Raw genomic sequence first — 14,630 nt, 5'->3', positions numbered from 1 at the left:
TTTCAACACTTTTCAATTTTGTAAAAAGGAGTAATTGTAAGATTTGTGTGGCTAAATGATGCTATTGGACTGTGAGAACTTGCAAGTTTCAAAATCAGAAATTGTTCAGTGTGTAGCCAGGTGGTACATAATGGGAAATAGCACATGAATTAAGTGCAGGTAAAATACTCTTTTGATCTGACAAGCAAGGTTTCATATTCGGTTGCGTGGAGGAACAGGTCGAGAGTTAAGGTTGCAGACGGTGAGCGAAGGGAACATAAGTGAACGTAGTTACACAATCTGGCTGTAGGGTCGTCCAGAGAGAAAAACACAAAGGAAGGAGAAGGTAATATTTGTTCTTCTGCTTCATCAATTGAGTCTCTTGCCTGAGGTTTGCATGTGAACTTGTGTCTGGTGCTGAGACAAGTTTCTATAAACGACTGTCCTGAATACATGAAGAAAAAAAGAAAAAAGCAGTATGAATGCAAACCAGCTCTGCAGAATAAGATTCATTTGTAATATATGTAAAAAATATGGCACTTGCCGTAATATTTAAAATTTGACACTGTTGCATGAACTATAAGGCAGTACCCCTGAATGGAAAACAATAAAGGACCCAAGGTGTCCCCCCACCCGCAAATAGCTTATCAAAGTGAGCGGACCCCCCGACCCCCCGACCCCCCGAAGCTGTGCCCATTTCTTTGGTTTTGAATTGAAGTCTTTGCCTCCCGTCATGTGCATCTAAAACATTCTCCAGACATCTGAGCTTAAGTTCTTTCTCTGTAACATAACATCATTTTATTTCTCCCTCCCAGCAGTGAGCTGGGCGACGCTCCGGCTTCCACCACTGGTCACAGGACCTTCCCACACCTCTTCAAACCCCATCTCTTCAAACAAAAACTTCCTAATTTTCCCATCAATATTCATAATACGACTCATTGCTTAACATTCTTGATCTGTGGCTTTGCACATTTCTCACCCTGCGCAAGAAATTTGCCACTAAAGTCAATTTAAAGAAGAGGGGAAAAAAGCCCCAAAACCATTAAATTTACTATGAGGACCATGTTTGTGATTCTTGGATATTTAATTTCTGCTATTATACACTCAACACTGAGAAGTAAAGTAAGTAAAGTATTTTTTAATGACGCGATGTACATGCCAATTTAGCGAGAGGTTTGTCTTAGATGCACTTTGCAGCTGTAGTAGAGAGTGGTTAAGCGTTGTCCTTTAATAAACTGTTAATTGTGTGGGGTTATTGAGCTTCAGATATATTTAAAAACTTAAGCACATTTTTTTTTATACATTTCCAACAACAAGATACCACAGTTAAAAACCACACTGACACAAATTTACAAAATACCCCCCCTCCCGCACTCAGTCCTGCTCACTACTGGAATACGACTTCAACGTTATGAGTTGATAAATATTTCAGAAGTAAGCGAGGGAGAGCGTGTGGGAGTTCCCCTCGTGTTTTTCTTTTTTAAGTCACACCTCCCTCTGACGCACCGTGATACAGATGTGCACTTTGTTTTTTATTTTATTTTTATAGTTTTTTTTTACAAAATATCCCTTTGAAATGTCTTCAGTCTCCTTTTTATATGGCAGCCGACAAACTGCAAATGCTTTAGACGAGTGTATAACACGACAACATGTTTGGTAGGCACCCTGAGATGGGAATAAAGATATGAGCTGCGCTGTCTCGACAATCTACATCTTTCAAAACAAAAAAACACAGTTCAAATCAGAGGCAATAAAAATCACTCTCCCATCAACGTAAGTGTGATGAAGTGACGGTACGACGGCCAACACCGGAGAAGCGTCGCTCCACAGTGAAAGCATCATAATTATTATTCTTTCATGATGAAAAAAAACATTAATTATTAGCTATGAAATGAAAAGCTGACATTTTGCATAAGTACTTCAGAGTGAAGAATAAGAATTTGCCGCTGCATGAGACGACGACTGCTGCTGCATATGATGTAGGAAGAGAGAGGGAGCAACCTGTTTTCAGTCTATATTGCATGCTGCACATTCAGGAAGTGGATTTATTTGGGGGGGGTGTCAAAGCTTTTGTGTGTTTTTGCTGTTGTGTGGCCTGGAGAGCTGCATCATTTAAAGTTATTTATAAGATTTGTGACACTCGTTAAACTATGGATGTACTAAGTTGAATGGATCTGACTTATTTTAGATGCAACTGATGTCTTGGATCGTGACACTGACTTTGTTCACAGTTGCAGAGCAAACTGTTGTATAGAGAAACGTCTACGCTTTGCATCAGCAATTTGGCGAAACTGAACAACGTATTGCATTATATTATAAGTAAATATAATATACTGTAAAAGGTGCAGGAACACAGTACTTTAAAGGCTTTATGAGCTCGGTTTTCATCTGTTTGTCCTTTATTTACTGTTTGCAGGATAACAAGAAACTACAAGACCAATTTACATGAAATCTTGTGGAGGCTTGGGGCATTTTATTTTTTTAAATAAAATTTAGTTACGGATCTGAATTGGGGTGGAACCAGGACTGATATCTGTGACGCTCTGCAATTTGGTGCAGATCCAAATACAAATTCAGATCTAGTGAATTTTCGAGTAACTGTGGTTTCATTCCCACAGAAAAGCTTTTAGTTCAATCTTTTTTTCACCTTGTGCAATTTACCTCTTACCTTTGCACTGTGTTGTCACTGGGTTTGAACTGATGAAAGTTTAACAAAGCTTCTAAAGCAGAAACCTCAAACACATTATAAATGGTGTTGACTATGATAATTTGCTAATCACTTTTAATCTAAGTGGTAAAGTTAATGAATATTTGGGACATTTGAAGAGTTATGTCCCACAATATGTTTACTCATCTTTGTTATTTCAAATATCAAGGGCAGCTTCCAGTGATAAGTATGTATAAGTATAAGTGCTATCATATAATAAAGCAAAGCAGTAAAGGTGATATGCAGACTGACACAGCAGCGATAGTCGATGTTTCAGGTGTTGTCCACCTGCGTCACGACACACACTATTTTTGTTTTGAGACTTTCAGAAACTGAAAACAACCCGTATTGATTGGCAGCTCGGACGTGGTAACACGGTGCTAGTTCCATCTTGCTTGTTTTGTCGTAAGCGACTTCATTTCCTGAATTGATTGATCATGTTTATTACTAAGATTTTGTCACTTGTTCTTTCCTGTGCAAGAGGATCCGACCGGGCAGCACAGAGAATATGCTGCGGCCATGTTCTATGCTTCGCGTGCAGATCTGTACACTGTGCATGAGACACAGACCGACACCATCTCCACTTTTACTAATCTGGCTTTTAAGGTGAGCCAAGTTGCACCGTTTGAGGCTTGTGAAGTTACTAAAGAGAGAAGTGTCTGTTTACCAGTGGTCACCCAGTCAGTGTGGAATATGTCTGAGAGTCTACAGCAGCAGACATTAAAGGACATTACATTTTAATGTAATATTAATGTAGCATTCAGATTGTTTTTAGAATCAGAACGAGGTGAAACTGCAACGCACGGCTCCATTCTCACAGGATGTAACATCTAATAAATGTTTTCTCTGCTCCATCAATTGCAGAGAAAAAACGTGCAGATTCTTCTACTGATGATATAAACTTCAGTTCTTTCTCCAAACTGCAAAATAACACATCCAGAGATAAACACGTGTTCATGTGCCAATAGAAAACCAAGCCTTGTTTTCCAGTTTCACCTGTTCCTTGACTCTTTAGCTGCACAACCGTCTGGATTTCACATAAATACAGGATTTACTAATTTACTATTTTACAGGCTCCAGGATCTAGTTTTCATTCCTTGTTAACGTGTTCTCTTACTGACTCGTTGTTGTTGTGCGGCGGCGGCGGCGGCGGCGACTGCTTGCTCTTCACGCTCCTGCCTTCCGTGGCGGCTCGGGAAGTCTCTGTCACGAAGAGCCGGGTCACCCACACAGAGGTGACAATGCGTTTGTACTCATTCCTGAAATTCCTGTTGAGCAAGCCATAGATGATGGCGTTCAGACAGCTGTTGAAGTAGGCCATGAAGTAGCTGACCACAAAGAGCCACTCGGGGATGCGGGGGACGACACGGGATGGATCTATGGCCACTGCCAGGCCTATTAGGTTAAGCGGGGCCCAGCAGATGGCGAACAGCACAAAGACCACGAACATGGTGATGAAATTCCGCAAGTCACTTGGTCTGAGGCGGGGGCCCTCCTCGCACTTCACTTTACGTCGCACCTGGAGAAAATGGAAACATACAAGATGGGAATTAGGCTGTAAATGATGCCAGAAGGCTGCTTTCACACACACACACACACACACACACACACACACACACACACACACACACACACACACACACACACACACACACACACACACACACACACAGGCTGCAGAACCACTCCAGGGAGCTGGTCCATCTACGTGCTTGTCAAACATGATCACTCAGCTGGAATCACAGATGACGATTTTGCCAAATCTTTGTGTTAGAGCAAAATATTTCATATCAAAAAGAATATAAAATGGCAGGATGACATGTTTTTGTCTCAGTGTTTCTGGTATTAAAAAGAAAAGTGCTCTGTCCATTTTAAACAGTTTGGAATGGGCTGTTTGTTCGGCCTGTGGAAATGCTGGTTGCAGCTTTGGACTCTCTGATTCACAGAACCCTGAAGCGGCACCAGGAGCTGTTTACCTGTTGATTCAAAGTGTGGTGAAGATCTAGTCAGAAGGAAAAGACCAGAACTCGTCGTTACCGTTGTTTTAAACTTGCTGTTGTCGTGTACAAGCTTCTTTTTTACTCGCTGTTGTCGTGATCAACAACATCACTTAAGTTGATGAGCATTAGAATTTATAAATATTAAACATATGACACGTCCAAATCGCACCTAATTGAACTCTGCACTTCTTTGGCCCTATTATAATCCACATGCCACGTATGAAGCCAATAAGATGAGCGGTTCTGAAGATCCGTGTTCCACATATAGATAGACAGAGATTTCTGGAATCAACAGGAAGATGCACTGAAAAGTCACAACTTCAAAACTTCAATTACTTTATTTGATATATTTCAAGTCCATTGTAGATGAAGTAGAACTAGTGGAACTCTGTAAGGTTGAAATGATCTCGTTATTTTCTGGCCTGAGGGTTTTTTTCTGCTTGATTCTCAGCTGAAGGCATGTTTCCTGCTTGGTGTGTGTATTATTATTCATAAAGTCGCACCATTTTAAAACCTTCTGTGCCTGTAAAGACATAACCAACCATGTAGAGAGGCAGGAACACTGACCTGAATCACAAGTACCCATATGCGGAGATAGCAGAATGTTACCACCGCTATGGGGACCAGGAAGTGCACCACCACCACCGCCACCGTGTAGGAAGTGCTGACATTCTGGGCGAAGGTGCAGGAGTAGACCCGCGGGTCGTAGCGCAGCGACCCGACGAAGAAGTTAGGGACGAGGGCCAGCACCGTGAGCAGCCAAATTAAGGCAACAAACAGCAGGGTGTTGCGGTAGCTGTACAGTCGGCTGTAGGAGAAGGAGTGACAGATGTAGCAGTATCTGTTCACCGCAATCCCCGTGATGTTGAAGATGGAGCCGATGACACTCAGCCCCATAAGGAAACCACTGACCTGAACGGAGAGAGAGACAGACAGAGAGAGAGAGAGAGGATTGCAGTGTTGTTGTCAGACTGCTGTGTGAGTGGAGTCAGGGGAGGTGCAGTGGTACTGATGGGAGTCTCACCATGCATTGTGTGTTTCCCAGTGCCCATCCGTCATGGAAGAGGGCGTAGAGGACCAGGGGGTACGGGTAGAAGGCTACCACCAGGTCAGCAAACGCCAGACTCACCACGAACACATTACCTGCAGAGGGAGACATGAACACTTTCAATGTTTTACTTCTTTATTATATAGCCGGGGCTGGGCAATAAAACAATATCAATAAATATTGCAATAGAATATCATTTTTTATCAAAAGTAAAAGAGTAACACACACTGTAATCCTATACGCACTGTAATCAATATTATAACATTATATCTTGATCATATCTTTGGATTCGAATTTATTATACATCAAGCATTTTAACAGTTCATGGTCAAAGTGTTATCCATGTATCTGATGATGATGATGATGATGATGATGATGATGCTTTTACTGCACGTTTCTCTGGGCTGTATTTGATAGAAGAGTTTAAAATGATAAAGACACAACTTTGAGTTGTTTGACCGACAAATAATCTCAACACCTCCACATTTCCACCCATTTCCCTGCTTTAAATCACGTGTTACTACCAGTTGAAGCTCTGCTGTTGCCCCTGAGCCAAACCACAATAAAAAAAGTTAATAAATCACGAATTACAAGCTGCAGGTTCTTGTGTGTACAATGAAATATGATGATCTACCTCTGATCAGTAAATCTTTTTGTCATTCATTAAAAAATAATGTGATATTGATAGTAAAATCGTTATCTTAATATATTTATTGTTCACATCATCAAGCCCAAATTAGACCTTAATGAAACAGCTCTTTTAACACTGGATTCACCCTTGAATGTGACAGTACAGGTTTCACCTCTCACCTTCTCCTCTCAGCATAATGAATTAGTCTGCGGCTGCTCAGCCGGTCAAGATAAGCTCATTCGATCGCGGTGGCACGTTGCCACAGACGGTGGGAGAAGTGTTCATATTCACTTCCATAACACAATTAAAACGGCAATGCATTACCATAATGAAATTATTCTTTCTCTTACAATGACCCTAACGTGAGGTAAGTTATCATAAAATGCAGTTTACATTGCGTTGCTGTGTTCTGGGCATTTCCCCAGTCGGGTAAACACTACACTGTTGAATGGTATGCAATTTCCAGCGCGCTGTAACAGGCTATCTCAGCATTACCAGCTTGGTGTGATTGTTGGCTGAGTGGGCTGAGATTACATACCAGAGGTTTTTGAGCCTCTGCCTCACAGCCGATTGCCTCGGCCCAGACAAAGTTTTATCGGGCATGCCAGTCGCTGTGTTTTGACAGAGTGGAAGGACAAGCGTGTGGACACAGCCCTTGAGCTTCTGTGGCACTGGGGCACGCAGGTCCTTTTTCATCTAGCTGATGTGCAGCCAAATCCAAAGCGTGCTCCGCGGTTCCCGAACTGCAGCCATAAATAATCTTTTGATACACAAGACCCTGACTAAGCAGGTGCTGCACAAAGAGGTGTAGAAATGTGCCATGTTTCTGTCTTTGTCCAAAACAACACAGAGGTCTGTTGTGAAGGTGCATCCAGAGATGATAGGTCTGGATGGTCGTGCAACATCTAGGTCTCATATCTGTGGCTCACCTTGTGTTTCGCCTACAGACGCCTGCGAAGGTCGTTTGCAGGGGAGCGTTTAAACTCACGATGCACAAACAGAAACTACTGATCAATCCTGTGTTCATCAGCACAGAGCTGAAGTATTGCAGGGACCCCAGACCTTGGTGCTGAGGTCTGGAGAGGAGGGAGTCCTCACTCTTGCGTGTCCGCCTCCTCTCATCTCGTATCATCCATCTGCTCGAGCTGTGTCACAAGTGCATCGCGAGAACTGCATTGGAGATTTATTTATAGCTTCACCAAAGCATGAACCGTTTCTACACATTTATTTTTTTGTAGCTGCGGCGGGTGCACATGTGGCTTTGGTGTGTGGCTGTTAACCTAGAACTGTCACTGTGCCCCGCGATGCGCAAAGGGAAGACAGTAATTCAACACATCCTGTATACAAGGACATTTGTCCCCTCTTTTTTTTTTTGTGGAGAAATCACTTTGGACTCGTCCATCACTGTCTGAGTGTCACTGAGTGTCACTGAGTGCTGATAAAGATGAATTGAGGGGGTTTGGCTGGTCATCACCAAGTCACTTCAACTGATAAATGAAAAAATCTTCCATTGCATGATTCAGATATGATTCCAGATATCTGATGTTAACAATACAGCACGTATTCATCCGTCTGTCTCACCGTCTCACACCTTCTGGACCGGCCCCTCGCTCACTGGAGTTTGGACTAAAGTGTTTGACTGGTATTCAAAGGCGTATAAAAGACCCATCCAACCGGAAGCTGTGTCATCTTCGGCCTCCCTATAACTATGCAACAATGGTATCGTATCCAAACTATTTCATGTTAATTTAAATGCCAAATGCTCCTGTGAATCATCCTCAACTACATTGAAAATAACCCAGACTGTATTTAGAGTCCAATTTCCTTGAGGCTGCTTTAAAGGGTTGTCGTTTTTCTACACTGGTATGAACTCACTGTTTCACTTAACATACATCTTTATTATTTGATATTCCCCTGCTTCGTTTGGCTCCATATTCCTTTATTCCAAACAGCCTCCAGGTTATAGAATATGCTTTTAATTAAACATGCAGCCTACAAGTTAGGTTAGGTCAGTGTGATAATCACTTAGCACAGTTACAGCTTATTATGCCCGTGTCTGCCTTTCTGTCTAAAAGATTAGCTGCTAAATCACAGCATTCAGTCTAAATCAGACACAAGCAACACATATATATACGTGTGTTGAGAAATGCACGAGTGTGGACGATTACTTATGCATAGGCTTACGGCAAATTCACCACGGCATCTTCAAGATTAAGAGTTCATAATATAATACGGTTCATTTTTTCCAGGGTATTTGAATATAAATTGAATGTATGCAGCGTGGATAAAGAACGTACTATACACTGAAAAAGGAGGGGGTGACATTATGTACCGTTTAAAAAAAAACCCAATCTTTATAAGAGTCTTTTCATTGTAGAGGAGAATTGATCTCTTCAGTTGGGACAGATTGATGTTCATTACTGGGCTGTTTTGTGCGTGTGTGGGCATGCGTGTCCCACTTTCAACACACAAATCATGCAAACAAACAAAGAGACACAAACGCACACGCACACGGAGGTATATCAGCAAAGGAGGCAAAAGAAGCACAGGCTGTTTGTGCTATAAGCTTTGCTCGAGGGGTCTTTGCTGAAGAGATTTGAGAAGCAAACTTTAGCTTCTATATGCACAGCAAAACTTTATTTTACTGGTTCTTTCAACATCCACCTGGAAGAAATGTCCATGTTCATTATTTCTATCTCTTTTTATATCTAATATGTATCTTATATCTAATGACATAGTTATAAACACATATTATTTAAACATTATTATTTACATGCTCTCTTTCCTCACACTGTCATCACAGCAGCTCCTCTGTTTAGCCCAGTCTGCTCTGATTGGCCAACTGACCCAACTCTATTATGATTGGTCAGCCGCCTCCAGCACCTGTAGGAAATGTCGGCAAGTACGTAACGCTGCCTTTTATACACGAAAGGAGATTAAATCGTTTCAAGCAATGTAAGTGTCACTGCCCACGCATCACGTTGGCATTGGTTGTTAAGCAATTTGTACCAAAAAGCAACCGTTTGTCTCTGAGCCATCGTATGTTCCCTGTGCTAACTGTTAAAGTCTCTCCTTTGTTGACATTGTTAAACTCTCCTCCTCGTGTCTTATGGTCATGTCACTCAACTACTGGATACACAGTCCCAACACGATAGTACTGACAGAAGGCTCCGTCCAGTTCTGCATACGTATCTAATGTTGAGCATAAACGAGCCTGTAGGGGGCGTGCATGAGGATCTCCCTTTACCACAGACTTTGAGCGGAGCTTTTACATTCACAAAAAACATTTATAACACATTAGAGGAACTGAAAGAGAGTCGTATGTCTCCTTTAAAACTTTCTCTCATTTAATTTGAACAGCTACATCACTCACAGTAAAGACTTACTGCCCACATCTTGGATCATTAACCATCATTTACTAACATTAACATTAACTATTAAAGTTTTTACATGGGCTTTTCCAAATGTACGCTCCTGGTAATCGAGGCTTACTTGGAATAAATGTGTGCGATGGGCAGCTCGCCACAAGGGGGAGATCTTGTTAATTGTGATTTGAATGGCTTTTTCCGACAGTAAAACTTCGCCATAATTAGCCACTATGCATTCACAGTTATTGTAATGTCACAGTTATTGTAATGTAAGGAAGAGCCGGACAAAAAACACCTCCTGATAAATGTTTTCTGGAAAATGCTGCTGCAATTCTACCTCTGATTCATCCAGAGCTTCTTGACCCAACTTCATGAGGTGAAACCTTGAGCCCCATTTTCCTGCAGAATCAGAAATGACTGTGAAGAAAAGGTTTTCTGATAATTACAGACATTATTTTTTCCCATCTTAAAACGTGGAACTCGGTCTCCTTCAACACCGAGTGCAGCATGTTTAGAACCGGGCTGCATTCACTTCACTGTTAAATTATTCATACAATTATCACACAGCTGTCAGAGCCATGTTTTCTCTACAAGGGGACGAAACCCCACAATGTTCCAATGCTGCCTGAACTATAACAAATGACCCAGTAGTTACACTGCACTTACACGACGTCGCCTCTCATGAGAAATAATTGTGGTGGAGGAAGAACTCAAAGAACAAGTACAACCTTTACTTTTCTACTAGTAAAAGTACCTGCAGATTCCCTAACGTGGTCTACTACATACTTCACCGTGCCTACTATGTGAACATGTAAAGCAATGCTTTATAAAAATGTAGTGGAGTAGAAAGTACAGATATTTGCGAGCATATGTCGTTGAGTAAAAGTGGAAAGTACCAGATCTACCAAAGTAAAGTACATATACATGGAAAAAAGGAGTAATCAAGTAAATGTACTTTGTTACATCCCTCCACTGTAAATAACTGGCTTTGTGAAACTCTCCCTACAAGCTCAGCCTCAACTGTGCACCAAACCAGATTTCAATTAATAAATCGGATAAATTTAAACTTGGTTTCATTGTTATCGTTGAAGCGTCGCTTACCGGACAATCACATGGAAGTGCAGGGATGTTTATTCATGACTGTGAGAGTGTTGTTTATTTCGTTTGAGAGGTAATGAGCAGGAAAGTTGTTTTTGCGCACATTGTTGAGCGAATATTATTAGAAGTGGCGTCGTATAACAGGCGAGGCAGAGATAAAGGAACTGAGGTGTTCTGGGGTTTTGTTTACGCTGACACACATCCAGCGGACGTGTGTTGGTGTTGCTGAGAGCAGCTAAACAGATGGTGCCGTAATTATCAACAAAAGCAAAAAAGGGAAATCCTCTCTGTGATAAATACCGCAGATGTTTATGCCTACGCCGACTATACGATAATGCTAATGCATGAGGAGTGGATAATCAGCCATTACTTCACATGCACTGCTTTGGAATGGACCCAGGGAATCTTGGAGTGCGTGCGTGTGTTTGTGTGTGTTTGTGTGTGTTTGTGTGTGTGAGGAAGAGGTAGTAGCCGGCTGCTTGGTTCTCATTGCCATCAGCCCGAGAGGCAGCAGCATGCAGTTGACAGAGCAGCAAACAAGTGTTTCACATGTGGGAATCGAACAGACACTCACTGCGGACACACCTGTGAGAACCTCTGAACCATCTGTTCACAAAGCCATGGACTCGTCTGACGATCACATCCCATCGTTATTCACAGAATGGACTCTGAGCTTGAGTGTGTTCATCTTGTTTAGGCTACAACCAACTTCATTTACCCAGAAGCCTCTATGGGAACCGGGGGATAAGTTGAATGACCAACTGTCCAGAAAGGGTTGAGTTTATTAGAGGATTTCCACATAAGAGCATGTGCACAAAGTTTTATTCAGTGTCGCATAGTTAACAGCAAATGTTTACACTGCTGCTTGTTTATTCCTCTATTTGAATGTCTTTAAATTGCAAAATTGTAAGTTTGGACAACTGTTCACAAGGTTGTGCACTTAGTGTTAATTGCATATGGTAATGTTGACAGATATTTATGACCGTGATCAACCGAATAAGTGCAGTTTTGTGCAGTTTCCCTCGTCGTCAGTAAGAAATGCAGAAGGGAAAGAGATTGCAATGATTTTCCTCCCGTTTGCTTATTTTAAACGTCTCTCCTGTGGGAGGACATGCTATAGGCCGATTTGCCTTGCTTGCATTTAATTTCTTTTCAGTGAAGGAAACGGTGGCCAAATAACCCTCCCCCCCCCAAAAAAAAAGACAAGAAAAATATGCTGTGGGAATAATGACAGGAATGGGGATTGACTCCAGAAGGGAGGGATGTGGAAGACAAAGTGGTCGGGGATGATAAAAGCTGTACTTTCATGTGGAAAGACGACGGCAAATCTCATTTAACAGGGGTAAATAAATAATACCATTTCCCCTCCAGACATGATCAGGACAATTAACCGCAGTGTTGTTTTATAATGAAGCTGTCAGCTCTGGTCATTCCTTCAATCTGTGGAAGAACATCTCGCAAACACAAAAAAGAAGACAAGATCTGACTCGGTCTGCGGAGATGAATGAAGAAGGCTGTCAACAAAATTAGGAAAAATTAAAAAAGGGAGGTTAAAGGTCAGCAGATGGGTGAGTGTGGCGTCAGCTACAATGCAGGTGTTATAAAGAGCTGTTGTAGGGAAGAAGGAGCTGAGCCACTAAGCTTTCCATTTACTGGTTGATCTACGTCCTCACCCATGGTCACAAGCTCTGGTTAGTGACAGGAAGGGTAAGGTGGTAAATATAGGCAGCCAAAATGAATGTTCTCCACTGGGTGGCTGAGCCTCAGAGATAGGGCGGGGAATTAGGACGTCAAGAGAGAGCTCGGAGTAGAACCGCTGCTGCTACAGGTCGAATGGGGACAGTCGAGGTGGTTTGGAGGGATATATCCCATTTGACCTGGGAACGAAACAAAGGGTGGCTGGGGAGAGGATCTCTGGGAGACCCTGCTTCACATACCAAGCCCGGATAGGCGGAAGAAGATGGATGGATGTATGGATGGATGGATAAAAGAAACATGTCATCACCACTACACATCAAGGCCCTTTCATCAGCACACAGAGAAACATGTCGGAGCTTCTTCTCTCTGCTGACCTGCTCACTGCCTGGTCATATATATCAGTTTGATCCAGAGGAAAACCTTCCTGCATCCTCCACCGGTATCTGCTCTATCTCTTTTTGTCTATTCTCTCAGCTGCTGTTCACATTTCTCAGCCTGCGACTGTGAGTTTTGAATGCTCCGACCCAATAAACCTCCTCCCTTGCTCCCTAATGATCCCGCTTTCACTGCAGCGGCTTGTTTTTTTTCTCCTCTCGCCTTGTTTTCAGAGGTTGGATGTATTTTCCCTGCGAAGAAAAGAGACAGAGCGCACACAGAGACAGCAAGGTGGATGGTCAGCCCGTGCAGCAGGTCTGAAATGGATTGGAAGCCTGTCGGGCTGTACCACTACGGGAGGAAAATGACCTTTTTATGGACAATTTATCAGCCTCCTCCCCATCCATATGGAAAACGAGTTCACAGTTGACTCCGCTCTTATACAGAGCAGACAATTACAATGTGTTACGGACAAAAAATATTCAGAATACAATATTCCTTCTAAGCTGTTTACATGGCTAATGAAAATGAATATTCCACATTCACTGCTGCATACTAACAGCAGTGAATGTAAGTGGAATAATAAAATGCCTCCAAGAAGTCGTTATTACTTTTAAAATCAAATAAAAAAAGCTACGTGGATATACAAAACCTGTTTATATCCAACATATATAAGACTATATACTGTATATATGTGTGTATGCTTGTTCAAAGAATAACCAGAAAAATATGTACATATCAAATAACATGTTTTATTTGTATCTGGGATATTTTTGCCTCATTTCTGGATAGTGGGAGGAAGTGGAGATGTGTTGTCGACTAAACCTAAAAGTTTTCACTTCAGGCAATTACTGAGTAGTGATTTAAATTTTACATCCTAAGCTTTCCTGAATTGACAATGATTTCAATTAACAGCTTAAAATGACTGAAAAAGTAAATTAAAAAACAATTATTCAAATACATAAAACCGGTACAAACAGAGGCTGAATGGTTTATAAACAGATTTAAGGGTTTGTGAAAAGAGTTCAGCGCATAGAAACTAAAAGCAGATCTTCCCGAGCTGAGCACAGACACATGGGATGTGTAGGAGTCATTAGGGCAAGTTAGATATTCTCCAGAACACCAGACTAACATAGACGTGTTATATGACGGCAGCTCTCCAATGAAAGCCTTTGTGGATGAGCAGTTACAGATGTCTATCACATCTATAGGACAGAGCACAAGACTCAAACTCTCCATACAGCATGCAACGATGAGTACTGTAAGGATCACCCCTGATTCACCTGAGGGCAGAGCGATAAACAGCAAGAGGCATACAACATCACATCATCATAACTAAGAACAGAAGGGAAAACAGCAAATATCCTTTTCCTACACAGCAAAGAAGTGTTGGTTTTACTTCTATCTATATGGTATTTGAATATGAGTTTATCTTTCCAAACACCGTGATATTTATATTCTGGAACCCTCTTAATAATGGATTCCTGTTCAATGGAAACATGAAAGTTTATGCAACCAGCACCTCAAGCTGTACGTCTGCTTCTGCTTTGAAACCAGCTTTGCAAAGAAGCTCTTCCTTTCGCTGCCTCCCTCGGGTCTCTCCCTTTGACTCCATCAACTCTCTTGACTTTAGAGGCATCAGCACAGATTGTTAACTAAGTGTAAACAATGTGCAGCTCCCAATATGTGGCTTCATTCATAAATTGCATTCATCTTAAGTAAACAC

At 41.8% G+C, this 14,630-nt stretch overlaps 1 protein-coding gene across 1 annotated transcript in view; it reads right to left on the bottom strand.

The window, feature by feature from the left end:
- Window positions 1-674: 674 nt before the first annotated feature.
- Window positions 675-14,630, bottom strand: part of LOC118121735 (melatonin receptor type 1B-B) — a 34,160-nt gene continuing 20,204 nt past the window's right edge. Inside the window, exons 2-4 of the mRNA XM_035177811.2 lie at window positions 5,711-5,829; window positions 5,254-5,598; window positions 675-4,205 (exon numbers count right to left, since the gene is read on the bottom strand). Coding sequence (XP_035033702.1) covers window positions 3,777-4,205; window positions 5,254-5,598; window positions 5,711-5,829 — 893 coding nt within the window. The 3' untranslated portion in view covers window positions 675-3,776. The remainder of the gene's footprint in view (window positions 4,206-5,253; window positions 5,599-5,710; window positions 5,830-14,630) is intronic.

This window comes from Hippoglossus stenolepis, chromosome 15, assembly GCF_022539355.2.
Source record: "Hippoglossus stenolepis isolate QCI-W04-F060 chromosome 15, HSTE1.2, whole genome shotgun sequence".
NCBI lineage: Eukaryota > Metazoa > Chordata > Actinopteri > Pleuronectiformes > Pleuronectidae > Hippoglossus > Hippoglossus stenolepis.
Note: the sequence above shows the minus strand (reverse complement) of the source record. Positions and strands in the feature narration are given on the sequence as shown.